The 18,403-nt window shown below is 30.9% G+C and overlaps 2 protein-coding genes across 10 annotated transcripts; one reads left to right on the forward strand and one right to left on the reverse strand.

Annotated features, from left to right (window-relative positions):
- The first annotated feature begins 3,036 nt into the window (after positions 1-3,036).
- LOC112708319 (uncharacterized) lies at positions 3,037-4,503 on the forward strand. Its single transcript, XM_025760497.2, has 3 exons — positions 3,037-3,173; positions 3,715-3,770; positions 4,177-4,503. Exons 1-3 carry the CDS (start codon positions 3,107-3,109, stop codon positions 4,288-4,290), a joined length of 237 nt encoding a protein of 78 aa, XP_025616282.1. The 5' UTR covers positions 3,037-3,106; the 3' UTR covers positions 4,291-4,503.
- Positions 4,504-11,165: 6,662 nt separating this feature from the next.
- On the reverse strand, positions 11,166-14,231 carry LOC112705890 (protein phosphatase 2C 57). Of its 9 annotated transcripts, none has more exons than XM_025756899.3 (11): positions 13,406-14,231; positions 13,179-13,307; positions 12,987-13,089; positions 12,797-12,907; positions 12,617-12,696; positions 12,468-12,521; positions 12,265-12,381; positions 12,119-12,173; positions 11,890-11,922; positions 11,538-11,584; positions 11,166-11,462 (listed from the first exon to the last, which is right to left on the reverse strand). In XM_025756899.3, the coding sequence occupies exons 1-11, from the start codon at positions 13,708-13,710 to the stop codon at positions 11,339-11,341; spliced, it is 1,158 nt and encodes a 385-aa protein (XP_025612684.1). In that variant the 5' UTR covers positions 13,711-14,231; the 3' UTR covers positions 11,166-11,338. The 9 variants fall into 9 exon arrangements, with proteins under 9 accessions (XP_025612684.1, XP_025612682.1, XP_072056615.1 ...); XM_025756897.3 differs by having other exon boundaries at positions 13,179-13,319; positions 13,406-14,081; XM_072200514.1 differs by lacking the exon at positions 11,538-11,584 and having other exon boundaries at positions 13,406-14,163.
- Between the last annotated feature and the right edge of the window lie 4,172 nt (positions 14,232-18,403).

The raw sequence follows: 18,403 nt of genomic DNA on the forward strand, positions 1-18,403 counted from the left end.
TATAGCTGAAAAAATGTCGTGTGTAAGTTTATAACCAGTTTTTAGGTGACATCGGTATACTTTATCTAATAATACCAGAACTATGGTATAAACTAGGTAATATTAGCGATTCCTAATTATATCTGGTGATTATTAGGAGAAAATGCACATGCAACACACCAAACAAAATATAACAACCAAATCTTAATTGTTTTGCTTCCCCAGTGATATGGTCCGAATTACAAATCCCCTAAAAAGGTTCAGTAACTAATCAAGCGATCATATTATGTGATAGAAGAATGTTAGAACTTAGAACAGTAAAGGAAGCTATATTTGTCTCATGAGACCCCTGAAAAGCCATCTTATTCTGATGCATTGTGTTAGTCACTTCAAAGAAGAAAATCATAGGTTAGGTTTTCCCATATATATAATTCAGGAATTAGGTTCCTCTAAAAAAAATCAATTATATAAGTGATTATGTATGTAATTATATATATTTAAAGTTGAACATGTTAGTTTTTTTTATCAATTACTTAATTTTTAAAGTATATTTTATATTTACAAGAGCCACACCCATAATTTGTATGTTTATGGAGAAGGGATCAAATGTGAGTTGTGAGTAACTTTTGTTTCTTTTAAATTAGTTCAGAGAAAGTGCTAGTGAGCTTTTATGATCTGACTGCCACCAATGTATATATCTCATAAAGCAGTGGCTTGGATGTGAATGATACACTCCCATTCTCCATTTTTGTTTTTTCAATTCCTTCCTTGTCAATTCTCTCTTATTTCTTCTTCTTCTTATTTGTTTATTAATTAATTTATTTTTCATATATTAATCAGTGTCGTATGTATTGTGGACTTGTTAATTGAAATTTTAGAACCTTTGACTACTATATTATATGTTATGCACAACTGTACATATATTTTCTAGCAATATTATATAGTGTGGGAAAATAAAAGGGAATACAAAAACAAAACATATAGATATAGTGAGCATCCAAAATAAATAGTATCTCCACATAGAGAATATATTTCTATCTATGAAGTGAGTTGTGACCAAATGCAGTTTTCTCTCTCTATCTCTCGTTGGCTTTCATAGAACAGTGTCACACACAAATATGATATTATATACTTGCATTGGTGGTGATAATAAAAAAATAAAAAATGTTATTTGTATACTAATATCAACTACTAAAATTAGCTATTATGTATTTATATATAAATATATATATTATTTAATTTATTTTAAATGTATATTTTATATTCTAACATATATTTTATATTAATAACTGATTTTGATAACTAATTTTAGTGTACATCTAGTATGGTTGTAAGAAAATAATACTCATCATGCAACAATACACGAATAAAATTGCCAACCTTAAGATCTGTGGCCACATACCGACACTTCATTCTCACAAATTCTATCATGAGAATTGAACCCCTTTAATAAAATCATAATATATTCAAGAATACTATGAGTTTGGTTTTTGGTATATTCCGTTTATTGTCATGAGATTAATTAGTATAAGGGCTTACGGAGACTGCACAAGTTGCATAAGATAGAGGGCAGGTTAAAAGGCCAAATCACAATTTCTAAATTTTTTAAAATCTATGTTAAACAAGATGCCATGAAAAATATTCCTTTGGACCATTGAAGACAAAACCAAGATATGCACATAAAGGGCAAATATCAAAGTTGCATTTGCCATGTGAGGAAATACCTACTTATGAGATTAGGTAAATTATATATATCTTGCTGATACTTTTATGAAAATTTTATAATTATTTTTATATGAAGATTTTTTTTATCATTGAATAATGAATTATAGTGTTTAATTTTGTCGTGTTATAAAAGCGTTAACTTTATTTGATAATGTTATTCTTTTAAAATTGTTATTTTTTTCTTCTATAAATCACACTTTTAAAGTGTGGCTAAACAAATATTTTTATGAGAAAATTTTAAAAATATCTTCATTAGAATGGATGTCTAGTTGTATATTTATGGGGGCACTATTAGTTGAAAATTAGGTACAGCTCTTATGACAACTATAATAAATGCATATTTAATTTGCATCAAATAATAGAATTTGGATTATCTAAAATGAGAAAGTAAATAAAGTAATAAAGTGAGAAGGTTAATCAACATTAAATTTATAACTTCTATAAGATATATATTATACTATCTTAATTTAAGAATGATTAACTTCACTTTATTACTTTACAAATTTTTTCATTTTAGAGGATCTTAATCTCAAATAACATGATAATCAAAAGCTTCCATGACTTGCATTTCCAACAACATGAATTTGTATTGCCAAAAGCAGATACAAAAGGCAAAGGGTCCCTTATGGCCATTATTACCAACATTTTTAATTGTCTCGTAGAAGATGATTAACTTGCTCTAATGAAGGATTAAACTATTAAAGATGTTCCCCTATAAAATCATGATTCTTTTTGGTAGTGCACATAGACGCACTAAGGGGAATTTCCGCAATGTATTTGAATTAATCGGTTGTAGCCCACTCTCTATGTCTGTCTCCATCCATTGACTAAAGTCGAAATAATAAGAGGACCAAAAGCCACCATTTTGCACTCATCTCTAAAGTGGTTATTGTTGGTACCACGGAAAAAGAATTCAAATCCACCACAATGTTTTACCTCCTAATTCCCATCTCAATATGGAGTAACGAATTGTGTATTGAAACGAAATTTGTTAACTATGCCACATGGTATCAACAAGGAATTAAAATGAAAGTTGACTTGGGAAATTAAAAAGGTGGACAAAGCTATAAGTGGTTAATTATATATGATATGATTTTGTGCCATGCAGGGAAAAATGTAAGTATTGTCCACATGCAAACAATTTTGCTGTTTAGAATGAATTATTTAATATACAAGGAAAGTCATATTCAAAAATGAATAGTGAAGTTGACTTATAAGCCTAAAAAAAGTTATTGCATTTCATGATAACAATGTTGCTATTTGGTGGGGTACACCATGACAATGCAACACCTCTCCTAAGTCCTAACACCAACTTTAAAAGGGGGGTTTGCACTTCCTTTCATTCATGCCAAGGCACGTATAGGCTTCGCTTTTGGAACCTCATTTTTACTTATCACTTGCCATGCCTCTCATCAACCTCAAGCCTTTCCTTCTACTTCTTCTCTTCCTCTCCATTCCATTCTCTTCAGGTTAGCAACTTCATTATATTCTCTAACTCTGCGGTTTGTTTACAGTAACAGGACATTCAGATAGGAACATAGAATCGTATTTAATAGATAAGACATGAAAATAGACATTATGTCTAAAAATATTGATTTAGTATATTTTATGTTCATTTTAATAGAAAAGACACAAAGACGGGCACAACTTATTTTTTATTTTTTTTATCGTATTAATTTTTCATAATTATATTTTTTATTATTATATTTTTTTCTCAAAATTTTTGAATAAATAAAATGAGAATAAATAAAATTTTCATAATTTGTTCTACTTTATCACCAAACAAAATATAAAAACACTAAATTTTATGTATTTGTCTTTTATGTCTTGTCCTGGTTTCAAAAATAAACGCAGTTCAATATCTTCTATCACATCTCAACAGTGAATTTTACTATATTAATTTACCGGTTATTAGACTCATTTTTTCACTTTAAAGAAACTTGATCAACAATAATATAATATTGTTTAATCTATGTAATCGATTTTATTCAGAGATATTCCTTCTTTCAGGTTTGGTTGAAGGCTTTAGGGATAACATGTATCCTACTCATCATGTACTTTACAAGGTATTCTATTATCTCTTCTATCTCTCTTATTTGAGTTATTTATAAATGGAAAATGTTTTAATTTATTTAGAGTCGTTAAAAAAATTATCAGAATTGCTTAAAAAAATGTAACAAAAACACTCTAACTAAACTTTTTTGAAAATCATTCATAACTTGTGCCAAATTATTCGAAAGCTGTGTAGAAGTGTTATTTTCAATAATGTCATAATGAAGAATAAATTAAACCGTTTGAGTTAGAAACTTAGAATACTGGAGATAAAATATCTCCATAAAGTAAATATAGAGGATATGCTTGGAATTTAATAATGCTAATTATATAATAAAAAATTGAAAAACTTGTATTATGTTTGATGTTTAGATAGTGTTGATCTTTTAACTAATTAGTAAGTGCTTTTTCATTACGAAGGATGGTGGCATGAAGATGAAATCAAGGAAACTGTTTTCCCATGAATTTGTGTTGGATTACGATGAAGCAGGAGCAAATCCAAAGCACACAAAGAAGCCTGGCAAGGGCCCTTGAATAATAATGAATATGATACTTTTTTTAGTACAACCCTAATGATCACATATAATATATAATAATAAAAGTTATGATAATAATCCTATAGCCCTTATTTCAAAATGTTTTGTTAATGTATAATGAGACATATGATATATTTATTATAGACCCCGGGACTACTACTTGTGTGAATTTAGTGACTTACTATGAGACAATAAAGTTTTTGATATCTTATTATATGTGTAATTGGACCATATATGTTGCATATTTATGGACCATTAAGTGCTGTGGTAGTAATTAAGTTGAAAGAAAAAGAATAGTCTTGCCATTTATTAACTTGCAATAAACCATGCCTAAGTTTATCTCCCTTTTCACAAATTAAATAGAAAACCAATAAAATTTAGGGTCTATTGGGATAGATTTATAAGTATTTTTTTAATTTTAAATTTATAAAAATGTATAATATTAATGTTTGGTATAATTTTTAATACCAAATTGTAACTTTCTAAAAAATTATTTAAATGTTTATAAAAAAGTTAAAAAAAATGACTTCTTTCATAACAAAAAATTTTTTAGGCCCAATTTGGATAAATAATTTAATTAAGCTCCTTTTAAAAAAATAGCTTAAATAATAAATGATTATATTAAAAGTAACTTATTGTTGTGATAAGCATGGATGAATGCCCATTTAATGAATTGTGACTTCCTTCACAATTTGGGCAACCTTTTCGATAAAGAATTTGGTTTTATCAAGAGAAGACCATATTTAATTACCTTTGAAAGCACAACTTTTATGTGCCTATGAATAAGAGTATGATATGAAGCAATTGACATACAGCAATAAACAATCAATAACAACGTTTTCTCTCTTATATTCTCTCTTTTTTTTTTATTTTACAAATATTTTAAATACTTATTTCTCTTACTCTTTATATATAATATTAGTAAATATATTAATCATCTCTATTATATTGAGATAGTAATTGTGATGAATATTGTTATCTAATTATACTTCCTTATTTTATATTATCTCTTCCTTATTTATTTTTTATTTGGTTATTTTACAACACGTTATCAGTACGAAACTCTAACGAAATTTTAGGAAGACTACAGGTAACAAATTTTTATTATGTCGAAACTCTCTCATCTTAAATATAATGCTTTTGATATATTTGGAAATAATTATTTATCATGAATATAGATGCTGAAATCCATCTTGATTCAATGGATCGTGGAGATACCATTGAGGTCGAAAATAATACATCCCAAAAGGATATAGCCAAAGCCATGATTTTCCTTCGTCGTCATCTTGACGTATGATTGAAAAATGAATATCCCACATTAAAAGATCCTGTAGATATGTGGAAAGACCTTGAAGAAAGATACAATCATCAAAAGACGGTGATACCTCCTCAAGCCCGATATGTTAGAAAAAAAACTTTCTCGACCTTCCATGCCTCGAATGTGCTCCTGCAGTAGAAATCGAGAAAAATGATTTAAAAAATTTTGAACTAATCTCTTGCTTTCTTGTTGCTGAACGCAACAATGAGTTGCTCTTAACAAATCATGAAGTGCGCCCAACTGGTGCCGCCCCATTTCCTGAAGTAAATGTGGTAAATCATTACCCCAGAAGAGGTAAATGGTAAAGTTTTAGTAGCGAGAAAAATTATGGAAGGAAAAGAAATTATGTTCACAAAAAAAGATCTCATAAGAAGTGGGATAAAAAAAGAAACAACGGGCAAAGTATATCAATTGAGGATAAATACTTCCGTTGTGGTGGAAAAGGCCATTGGTCACGTACCCCAAGGCACCTAGTTGATCTTTATCAAGCATCCTTGAAAAAGGATGACAAAGAAAAGGAAACAAATTTTGTTTCAAATGATAAAAATTCTACCACTCATTATAATGTATCTAATTTCTTTGAGGATCCTAAAGGAAATATTGACTATTTGATCAATGATGGAATAGTTTAATATGTGTGTTTATTAAGTATTCATGTGAATAATTTTACTGTGCATGTACTTCTACTCATTTTATTATTATTATCATTTGTTTTTGAAGAAAAATGGCAAGGACATATTCTGAAGATATTTGCCTTGCAGATAGTGCAAATTCGCACACTATTCTTAAAAGTACTATATATTTTACCCATCTTGTGCCAAAAGAAGAATATGTTAATACTATTATTGGCTCAGGCAATGTGATAGAAGGCTCCGGAAGAGCTACAATTTTATTTTCTGGAGGAACAAAATTTGTAATAAATAATGCACTATTATCTACCAAGTCTCTGAGGAACTTGTTGAGTTTCAAAGATATTCGCATAAATGGTCAAATGGATATCATATTGAAACAATGAATGAGGGAAATCATGAGTATTTATGTATCACAACTCATGATTTAAATAAAAATGTTATATTAAAAAAGTTACCCTCAGTTTCATCTGGGTTGTATTATACCAAGATTAGTGCAATTGAATCACATGCCATTGTAAACCAGAAGTTTACTAGCCCAAATGAATTTATAACTTGGCATGATAGATTGGGTCATCTGAAAACAACCATGATGAGGAGAATTATTGAAAATCCTCGTGAACATTCACTAAAGAACCAGAAGATTCTTAAAACTAGTTAATTTTGTTGTGCTGCATGTTCTCAGGGAAAGTTAATTTTAAGGCCATCACCAGTAAAGATTGGATTTGAGTCCTTGAATTCCTAGAAAGGATTCAATGTGATATATGTGGACCTATTCATCCACCATGTGGATCTTTTAGATATTTTATGGTCCTGATAGACGCATCTTCGAGATGGTCATATGTGTGCTTATTATCTTCTCGCAACCTGGCGTTTGCGAGATTACTGGCTCAAATTATTCGATTAAAAGCACAATTTCCAGAAAATCCAATCAAAGCAATTCGTCTTGATAATGCTTGTGAATTTACTTCCCAAACTTTTGATGCTTATTGTATGGCTAATGGAATAAGTGTTGAACATCCAGTAGCTTATGTTCACACACAAAATGGGTTAGCAGAATCACTTATTAATCGCCTCCAATTAATTACTAGACCCTTACTTATGAGAAAAAATCCCCCAACCTCGGTTTGGGGGCATGCTATTTTACATGCCGCAGAACTTATTCGTTTGAGGCTAACGAGTTACCATCAGTTCTCTCCTATGCAATTAGCTTTTGGCCAGCAGCCAAATATTTCCCATTTAAGAATATTTGGGTGTGCGATATATGTTCCCATTGCACCACCTAGTCGTACCAAAATGGGACCCCAAAAAAAATTGAGGATATATGTTGGATATGATTCTCCCTCTATAGTGAGGTATCTTGAGATACAAACTGGAGATATATTTAAAGCCCGGTTTGCGGATTGTCATTTTGATGAATCAAAATTTTTAACATTAGGGGGAGAGAATAAGCTTCCTGAAAAGGAACTTAATTGGAATGCATCATCGTTGATGCATTTAGATCCTCGATCAGGGTAATGAGAACTAGAAGTTCAAAAGATTATACATTTGCAAATAATAGCAAATGAATTTTCTTGATGCATTTTCTGATACAAAGAGGATAACTAAATCTTATATACCAGCGGAAAATACCTCAATTCGAATTGATGTCCCAGTAGAACAAGTAGCCACTGAAGCAAATTCACGCCAGAAGCGTGGCAGGCCTATCGGTTCCAAAGACAAAAATCCTCGAAAAAGACATAGTAGAGACACCTGCAGTTGTCCAAAATTCTGATATAGTTTTAACGCCAGAAGACGTTCAGGTACTTGAAAATTGTGAAAATGACGAGATCTCAATAAATTATGTCTTTACAAGAAAGAAATGAAACAGAAATAAGACAATTGTCAATGAAATATTTGCATATAATGTGGCATTGAATATCATGCATGAAAGTAAGGATCTTGAGCCAAGATCAGTCGAAGAATGTCGACAAAGGAATGATTAGCCAAAATGGAAAGAAGCCATGAAGGCTGAGTTAGACTTACTTGCAAAACTGAAGTCTTTGGACCTGTAGTCCGTACACTAGAAGATGTAAAACCTGTTGGATACCGGTGGGTATTTGTGAGAAAACGAAATGAGAAAAATAAAGTTGTGCGCTACAAAGCCCGACTTGTGGCACAAGGGTTTTCTCAAAAGCCTGTTATAGATTACGAAGAAACGTATTCCCCTATAGTGGATGCGATAACATTGCGTTATTTGGTCAGTTTATCTACATATCATAAACTGCATATGCATTTAATGGATGTGGTAACAGCCTATTTATACGGCTCATTATATCGGAATATCTATATGAAAGTCCCTGAAGGACTAAAGGTGTCTAAACTATCCAATGAATATTCGCAGGGGTTATACTCAGTTAAATTGCAAAGATCTTTATATGGTCTGAAGCAATCTGGACGAATGTGGTATAATCGTCTTACTGAGTATCTGGCCAGAAATGGATTCAAGAATGATGATATCTGTCCATGTGTTTTTCTAAAGAAATTTGCATCTGGATTCATTATAATTGCTGTGTACGTTGATGATTTAAATATCATTGGAACTCTTGAAGAGATTCCAACAATTATAAAAACTCTAAAAGAAGAGTTTGAAATGAAAGATCTTAGAAAGACTAAATTTTGTCTCGCCCTGCAGATTAAGCATATAAAAAAATGGAATCTTTATTCATCAAACAACATACACAGAGAAGATCTTGAAAAGATTTTATATGGATAAGTCACATCTCTTGAGTACCCCAATGATCGTAAGATCTTTGGATGTGGAAAAGGATCAATTCCGTCCTAAGGAATAGAATGAAGATATCCTTGGTCCTAAAGTACCATATCTTAGTGCTATTGGCGCACTAATGTATCTTGCTAATAATACACGACCTGATATATCATTTGCTGTGAATTTACTAGCAAGATATAGTTCCTCTCCAACCAAAAGACATTGGAGTGGAATCAAACAGATCTTTCGATATCTTCATGGAACGGTTGATATGGGATTGTTTTATCCCTATGGATCCAAGTCACAATTAGTTGGCTATGCAGATGCTGGATATTTGTCTGATCCACATAAAGGGAGATCTCAAACAGGATACCTATTCACATATGGTGGTACAGCTATATCATAGAGGTCCACAAAACAGATGATTTCAGCAACATCCTCTAATCATGCTGAAATACTAGCGATACATAAAGCTAGTCGCGAGTGTTTTTGGCTAAGGAGTGTGATCCAATATATTCTGTCATCATGTGGACTGATTGATCATAAGATAGCTCCAACTGTCCTGTTTGAAGATAATACAGCATGCATTGCTCAACTTAAAGGCGGATACATCAAAGGTGATAGAACAAAGCATATTTCTCCCAAATTCTTCTTCACTCATGGTCTTCAAAATCAAGGGACAATTGATATCCGACAGATCCGCTCAAGTGATAATCTGGCAGATTTATTCACAAAGTCACTCCCAAAATCCTCCTTTGAAAGATTGGTACATGAGATTGGGATGCGCCGATTTCGAGACATCAACTGATGTCGACAAAAGGGGGAGACTGTACTCTTTTTTCCTTGGTCAGGTTTTTTTTCCCATTGGATTTTTCTTGACAAGGTTTTTAATGAGGCAGTCCCCATCATTAAAGGATATTGTACTCTTTTTCCTTCACTAAGATTTTTTCCCATTGGGTTTTTCTTTAGTAAGATTTTAACGAGGCAATAATCCTAAATAGTCATTCAAGGGGGAGTGTTATGATAAGCATGGGTGAATGCCCATTTAATGAATTGTGACTTCCTTCACAATTTGGGTTGCCAACCTTTTCGATAAAGAATTTAGTTTTATCAAGAGAAGACCATATTTAATTACCTTTGAAAGCACAACTTTTATGTGCCTATAAATAAGAGTATGATATGAAGCAATTGACACATAGCAATAAACAATCAATAACAAGGTTTTCTCACTCTATTATATTCTCTCTCTTTCTTTATTTTACAAGTATTTTAAATACTTCTTTCTCTTACTCTTTATATATAATATTAGTAAATATATTAATCATCTCTATTATATTGAGATAGTAATTGTAGTGAATATTGTTATCTAATTATACTTCCTTATTTTATATTACCTCTTCCTTATTTATTTTTTATTTGGTTATTTTACAACACTTATAAATAAGTTATTTTTTGTTTAGATTTTTAATTCTAAAAATGCTTATTTTATAGAAATATGATAAAAAGTAGTAGTATTATAAGGGAAGTAATTTTTTTTAACTTGTCTTTAAACTCCTAAATAACTTTTTAGAAAGCTGCAATTTGTTTTTGAAAATTGCACTAGACATTAATACTACTACTTTTCATAAGTTAAAAGATCAAAAAAGTTACTTTTAAAGCTTTCCAAACAAGCCCTAATACTTTTCTCTTAAAATAAGTATTTTTAGAACTAAAAAATCAAATACAAAATAACTTATTTATAAATTACTTTTAATATAGACATTTATTGTTTAAACTATTTTTTCGAAAAGAATTTAATTAAATTATTTATTCAAATTAGACCTTAATCTAAATCCACATTTTTCTACTAATGAAACTTGTTCACTCACACTCACTACATTCAATATCAACGAGCATTAATATCAGTTAAACTTAGCTTCTGATGTGCCAAATTATTCAGGTCTTTTGGGTATTAATTACACACAAGAAACAGGTTTGATACCAAAATCTAAAGGTACAAATATTATTATTATTTTGTAGGTTAACTTTTGGTGCTTGCCTAACATAGTGAAAGTTGGATCCATTATGCATACATGTGCTGGTAGAGAATTTTAAACGTCAAAGCAGGCTATGTATCTTTTGACCCGACTTAAACCGAATTAGTTAAAGAATAACTACGTATATACAAAAGAAAAAAGTTGAGGGCAATCCATGCTTTGAAATAAAATTCTTAATTTTAGGAATAAAACATTGATTTAACCCCTTAAGATAAAAGAAAAGACAAATCCTTAGTGTCCTAAAACAAGTAGATTCTATCTCTGTGTATATACATGATTATCACTGGTATTTTATTTTTTTATCTTTTGTGAATCTATAATGAAAGCTGAGACGAAAACCAAATTCCAATGGACACAATACCAATGGTAGCAAGGGCTTGAAGCAGCTCCAATACCATATTTTGTTGCTGCACTGCCACATTCTCCCAATCTGTCTTCCTGCAATCATCAACTTTTATTTTCACAAACACCAATCATCACAACTTTGTTACCAAATAATAATCAAATACGTACCCTAAATCAGCAATTATAATGCTCACATTATCCTGTGTTCTACGGTCCTGCAGTGTATATATATACTCACGCATTACAAAAACTAAACATTTCCATCAAAAGTATATTTTTTGTCTCTGGAGTTTGCGATTTTTTTCAAAAATACCCCTAACGTTTTCGATTCATTCAATTTTGTTCCTAACATTTTAGATGGAGTTAATATTCAGGTATAATTTTGATGCAAATAAAAAATATTAGGAACAAAATCGAATGCAATTAAAACGTTAGGGGTGTTTTTGAAAAAATTCACAAACGTTCAGGACAAAAAACATACTTTACTCTCATAATTTCATGACATCTGCTAAACACTTACCATAGCTGCTTGTGCAAGTGCTTCACAGGCTACCTGAAACAAGAAAGGAAATAAATAAATAAATATTACGTGTTTTCAAAAGTACCTGATCTTTTAAAAACTGTAAGCACAAGTATATAGTCATTTTTATTTACCAAACATAAAATGAGAAACTTGTACTTTTAAAAAACACAAACACCTTCTCGAAAAGTTTTACCAAACCAAACCTTATTGTACTGATATGAAATACCTGAATGTTTCCATGCTTTTGTAACTGTTCCCTCACAAAGGAAACTGCATCTGAGCTGCAATGTAGGAAGAATGTGAAGGTAAATTTTGTGATCTTGCAAGAAAGAAAAATGGTAGAGAAATGAGTCTAGGTATCGTTCAATGGACCTGCTCATATAATCCCATAAGCCATCTGATGCTAATACTATAAACTCAGCATCTGAGCCAAGATCTACTTGATAAATATCAGGATATGCAACAACTAAATCATTGTTGAGCCGTACCCTGGATGATAAAAACATATCATATGTTAGAACCATTCTTACTTAAGGCATACGGAATTGGAAGAACAGAACTTTGTAGCAACATACCGAGAAATAAACTTTTCTGACCATCGTCCTTCTTGAACTCCTTTTTGTAGCATCCTTTTTCACAGCAAAAGGTAGATGAACCTTAGGAAAAAATAAATAGCATTGAGCTGTTTGTACTAGTAGCAATAATGAAGAGATTAGGAGTGTACTCATTCTTCTTTGTTTTGTATCTTAAGTCCCCGAATGCACGAGATACAGCAATGTCTCCACAAATTCTACCATTCACAATCTATAGATAACATAGTTTTTGAGTTATCAAACCATGAATTGGAATTCAAAGTTGTCACAATTCATCTAAAGTTGTAAATTGAGGAATAAGGAAAACACACCCATCCACCTGCTTCTCTGATTCTTTTGATTTCTTGAAGAGAAGCCTTGTTGCTCCCATATGGTCTGTGAGGACTAGTAACCATTTCTGCTTTTCCAGCTCTAGATAGAACCTATAAAACCAATATGGGACACTTCAAATTAACAGCATACTCTGTATCCAAAACTTATTGTAAGATTGATAATACATACCACAGATGAGTCGCCAATGTGTGAAACGAGCAGCGTATCGTCCCCTATGAACACTGCAGTTGCTGTTGCGCCCGATTCGTCCTCCTCTCCCTTCATTTCAAGCCTTTAAAAAATGAAATACTGTCTAAACCTTCAATTGAATCATACCAATATGGAAACCAATTCAATTGTAGACTAGTTTATTGGGTTTACCATTTTAACAACTTGGCATCAGCTTTGGCAAATGCTTGCTCTAATGCTTCTTTAGTGGCTTTGAAATCTTTCTCAACCAATACTAACCCACCTTGTAAGGCTTCAAGACACTCCTTGTAGAGCTCATCCCTATGGTTTGCACTTGCCACATCAAATCAACAAATCAGATTATGCAAAGAAACCAATCACATATCCTTAAATGAATCAACATTGAAGGTGCAATAGACCTGAGGAACTCAACAGAAGAGAAGCCTCCATGGCCATCAAAAACAGCAGCAAAAGAGAATCCATGAAGGCCATCAGGGCGAACAATGATATCATCCTCCATCTCTTCCCTTAAACCCTGCAAAGCTATGGATCCCCATCTTACACCAGGAGCCTCAGCTAAAGATGAAGGTGCATCAATGGCAATGGCAGAGTAGCACCTGCTTGTGCATGTAACAGCAGCAAAGGGGTTTCTGTGGTTGGAGGAGAAGCGGCTATGGAGCTTGCCCAAGAGGAATCTTTGTATATATGAGCTTGATAAGGCCATTACCTACCTGCTGCTACCACAGTGCACAAGGGTTCAGAGAATCTTCAAACTGAAACTGAAAGCAAGGGTGGATAAGTGAGTTAATAGGAGCCTCTAACTGCTTTAACGGATTGGATTCTCTTCTTGTATGAGATGATATTCTCCACAAGGATTTTGGACCATTAATTAACCTACAAACTCACGTCATGTGCCCAAGTTTGATTGGTCAAACTTGATACTTAACACTATTTGTCTACACAATGCATGGTTCTGCCTCACTTCATATCAGATAAGGTTTCCTTTCTACTAATTACTCAACCTATCAACATGCTGCTGCTTCTTTCATCTTTCACAAATTACTATATTTGAGTAATATATATGAATTACTACTTTTCTTAATGCTATGCTCGGTTGGAAGCAAAGAAATAGAGAGAAAGAAAATAGAAAGGAAAAAAATTGAATAAATTTTTATTTGTTTAGATGTGTTTGGATGAAAGAAAAATAAGAAAAAAAGAAATGTTATAAAAAAGATAATTTTACCCTTTGTATTATAAAATATATTAAAAAAAAGTAAAGAGGTAATATAGAAAGTGTAGAGAGAAAATAGTTTTCTCTCATTTTCCTTAGATTGTTAGAGAGAAAATAAATTAGTGGTCCCACCAATATTTTTCCATTCCTTTTCTTTCCTCCTCTATCTCTCTCTTCAACCAAACAACGAAAAATAATCATTTTCATTCTTATTTCCTTCCTTTCCTTTTCTTTCCTTCTATTTTTCTTTCAAACAAACATAGCATAAAAGAATCCCGCTAGGAAGTCAATAGAGTATCTATACAATGTGTACAATTGGCTGTTTATTTGGCCCAATATAAGTTAAAAAATGAACATTCAGGATAAAATACTACTAATTTCTCAAATACAATACACCCATACTATGCAAAGATAATAAACATCTGATATCCTACTGAATCGAACATGCCTAAACTTCTATTATACACATTGTACATATACTCTATTGGCTCCCTAATCCCTATACTTTCTCTTTATATAAATACAAACTACAATTGCTAATGATCTATTGATGAGTGCCAAAATACCTTCTCAACATAGACTAACATCAACTCTGTCAATAGTCAAGTTAATTAGAGATTTAATTTATCACCCTACCGTTTTATGATATAAGCAAAATCAACATTTGATCTAAAGCAAAACTACTGCCCAATCTGCAACACTTCATAACATAACCATTTGTGCTCAACAATAGTCCAAAAATCAGCATTTACATCTTTGCTAAAATAAAATGCATTTTTACACCCTAAACATGACCTGAAAATCCCACCATACTTTGCAAAGTGGGTAACAACAACCACAACAAAACAAACACTTACATTTCTGATGGCGTGTCGTGTCATTTTTGCTAATCCACAAATACATGAAAAAGTTCCAAGGAGCTCTTGGTTCTGTTAAGGAATCAAATTTCAACTATTTGTATTAAAAGTAATTCATATTCTTAAATAGCTATATATATTATTTCAATTAACCTTAAAATATAAACAGAATTAATCACCCTAAATTCTAAGCACAACTACAATATAACTAGCATTAAGTGTCCTACAAGTGGCATTTTCATAATGATATATTTACTTCAAACTTTTAACTAGTAACTAATCCTTTAAAAATGAGGAGAATGAGTTTTTTTTTTTTATAATATATACCAGATTTTGTATTGACGTTCAATGGCTCTCAATTTTCATGAAACAAGAATAATCAAAGTTATTGTAATATGTTGGGACTAAAAATATAAAAATGCTACTAGCAAATAAAAAATCAATCATTGAAACAGTCATTAAGTTTTTGTATATAAATATATTGAAGTTTTTGCGTAAATTGTCTCTGTCTATTATCATTAACTTCTACTAGCAATATGACTTACATTCATTCTCTATTATAATAACAGTATTATTTCCATTATAATCTATATGAATTACAAACTCCAATTTCAAAGAGACTCATATTCTTCTAAATCATTTAAGCTACTCCAAGATTAATAATTCACTTAAGTGCTAATTCAATCTAGTTAAGAAAAAATAAGTACACTCTAACTCAATATATTTTCGAAATTAAAATACTCAATCAAAAATTAAATAGTTTTTGTATGCACTATTCTCTTTAGCTTTTATATTTCTTAAATTAAATTTAAATCTAGACATAAAAGAAGCAAAAACACACTCAAATAACAAAAAAAATAAAAAGTTGTTTGTATGATCTCTAATATACACGAAAATAGTTGCTTCTATCTTAGATGAAATCTTGTATAGAGCTTGATATCTTCTCTTTAATATTGGAATGATTCCTCAATTCATCAAATAGCCGATGCATCATTTATGAGTTTATTCCGTTAATATTAAAATAGAATCTTTATCTTGATAATGTGCAACAACTATCCAAACATTCATAATAATATATTTTCAGGTTTGGTTTAATATCTTCAATGATATTCCTCTTGATAATGCTGATTTGTATAGTCCCATCTTACTAGTTCGGTCATCCCTGATTGATTCCTATATTACTTATTATAATAGTTAGTTAATTATGTTTGTCATCATAAGATACCAAATTAAATATTATCCCAACATATATAAATTAGAGTTTAATTTTGATGAATTGTCTATGTAAAATAATTTTATACGTGTATTCAATTATACGATGTCACATCAGTAAAAATAATTACCTTTCACATTAATCACGTAAATAATCATCCAAAAGAACGAATGTAATTACACAATTATATAATTTGCACTATCAATACATTAAAATTAAACTCATATAAATTATTTACAAAAGTAATAATATTACTCTTATTTTCAATAATATTATTTCTAACATAAAAGAATTGTATTTTATATGAATTTATAAAAAAAATAGTGAGATTATTAAAACAAAAATAACATTATTATCATTTATTATTTAACTCATCTTTAATATATATTTTATTTTTAGATATACTACACATCCAAGTAATATTGCTATCCAAGTCCAATTAAGTAGACCCAACACTAACAAAAATCACTTTCATTAAAAAGAGCGTGATCACACGCGGCACATCATTCTTCCAACTAAGTCATTTACGTTCACGTGCGGGGCTTTACGTTATCGTCGTCGTTGTCGTCTTTCTCTTCTTCGCGTTCCTCCTCCGCCTTCTCCTCCTTCTCTTTCTCCTTCTCTTTCTCCTTTGCGTATTTTTTCCTCATCGTCATTCTTTTGTTACTGCTGTTATTATAGTAGAAGGTGAGGAGAAAGAGTTTTAAATTGTGCAGGGCAACGATTCCAAATGCACCTTAATTCACTCAGAAATGAACCGAAATTACATAACAATTGCAACACAATTAATTGAGAAATGAATCGAAATTTACCATAATGATTGCGACACATAAAATTAGTTTAAAAATAAGCACACAAACAAGACTGAATCATGAACAAAAATATATCTAAAATCAATTTTGGATCAGACAACATCATTAATATGTTTCTTTTTTTTTGTTTGATGTTTTCTTCTCTTTTTCTTGATTTTATTCCTCTTAATGAGTAAATAAAAAAATTTGAGAAAATAAAATAAGAAAGTGAAAATGAAGAAGAAAAAGATAAAAAAAGGAAGAAGATAGAAGAAGCAGTAAAAGATGAGGAGAAAGAGTTTTAAATTGTGCAGGACAACGAGTCCAAATGCACCTTAATTCACTCAGAAACGAATCAAAATTACATAACAATTGTGACACAATTAACTCAGAAATAAACCGAAATTACATAATGATTGCGATACACAAACTCAATTGGAAAACAAGCATACAAACTAGACTGAATCATGAGCAAAAATACATTCAAAATTAATTTTGGATCACACAACGTCATTAATGTTTCTTCTTTTTTGTTTGATATTTTTTTTCTCTTTTTCTTGATTTTATTCCACCTATGAGAGTGAAACAAGAAGAACTATAAGAAAATGAAAAAAAAAAGAAGATGATGAAGAAGAAAAAGATGAAAAAGAAGAAGAAGAAGCAACAGAAGATAAAAAGGAAGCGGAGAAAGAGTTTTGAATTGTGCAGGATAACGAGTTCAAATGCACCTTAATTCACTCAGAAATAGATCGAAAAGTGAAATTACATAAGGTGAGGAGAAAGAGTTTTGAATTGTGCAGGATAACGATTCCAAATGCACCTTAATTCACTGAGAAATGAACCGAAATTACATAATGGATTGTAACACAATTAATTTAGAAATGAACCCAAATTACATAATAATTGTAATACAATTAATTGAGAAATAAATCGAAATTTACCATAATGATCTTACGATGGTATTGAGGGTTTAAAGAAAAAAGAAAGAATAATTAGGAGGTAGAAAGAATAAGAGGAGATTGGAAAATGTTTTTTTTCTCTGATACATTTTGATTTACAACAATTCTTCTAATTTATATATAGCTAGGGATCTATTTATGGAAATATTCTAAATTGATAACATTAATTTTTCCTAATATTTCTCGTGATCCTAAAATATCTCCTTGATTTGATTCAATCTTCTAACACTCTCCCTCAAGATGAGTAGTGGGGTCACCAATGCTCAACTTGCTGAGAACTTCGGCCAAAATTCTGCCTGAGACTGCTTTCATAAGGACATCTGCCAATTGGTCTTCTGATCTGACAAAAGGGAGTTCCACAGTACC

Source organism: Arachis hypogaea, chromosome 8 (genome assembly GCF_003086295.3).
Source record: "Arachis hypogaea cultivar Tifrunner chromosome 8, arahy.Tifrunner.gnm2.J5K5, whole genome shotgun sequence".
Classification (NCBI taxonomy): Eukaryota; Viridiplantae; Streptophyta; class Magnoliopsida; order Fabales; family Fabaceae; genus Arachis; species Arachis hypogaea.

Bases quoted from the DNA above. Each gene is read 5' to 3' on its own strand.
- LOC112705890 (XM_072200510.1), bottom strand. From the start codon at position 13,710: ATGGCCTTATCAAGCTCATATATACAAAGATTCCTCTTGGGCAAGCTC. The intron at 13,320-13,405 runs GTCTATTGCACC...TGATGTGGCAAG, and splicing joins TCTTCTGTTGAGTTCCTCAG to TGCAAACCATAGGGATGAGC. The intron at 13,090-13,178 runs GTAAACCCAATA...CATTTTTTAAAG, and splicing joins GATGCCAAGTTGTTAAAATG to GCTTGAAATGAAGGGAGAGG.
- LOC112708319 (XM_025760497.2), top strand. From the start codon at position 3,107: ATGCCTCTCATCAACCTCAAGCCTTTCCTTCTACTTCTTCTCTTCCTC. The intron at 3,174-3,714 runs GTTAGCAACTTC...TCCTTCTTTCAG, and splicing joins CTCCATTCCATTCTCTTCAG to GTTTGGTTGAAGGCTTTAGG. The intron at 3,771-4,176 runs GTATTCTATTAT...TTCATTACGAAG, and splicing joins CTCATCATGTACTTTACAAG to GATGGTGGCATGAAGATGAA.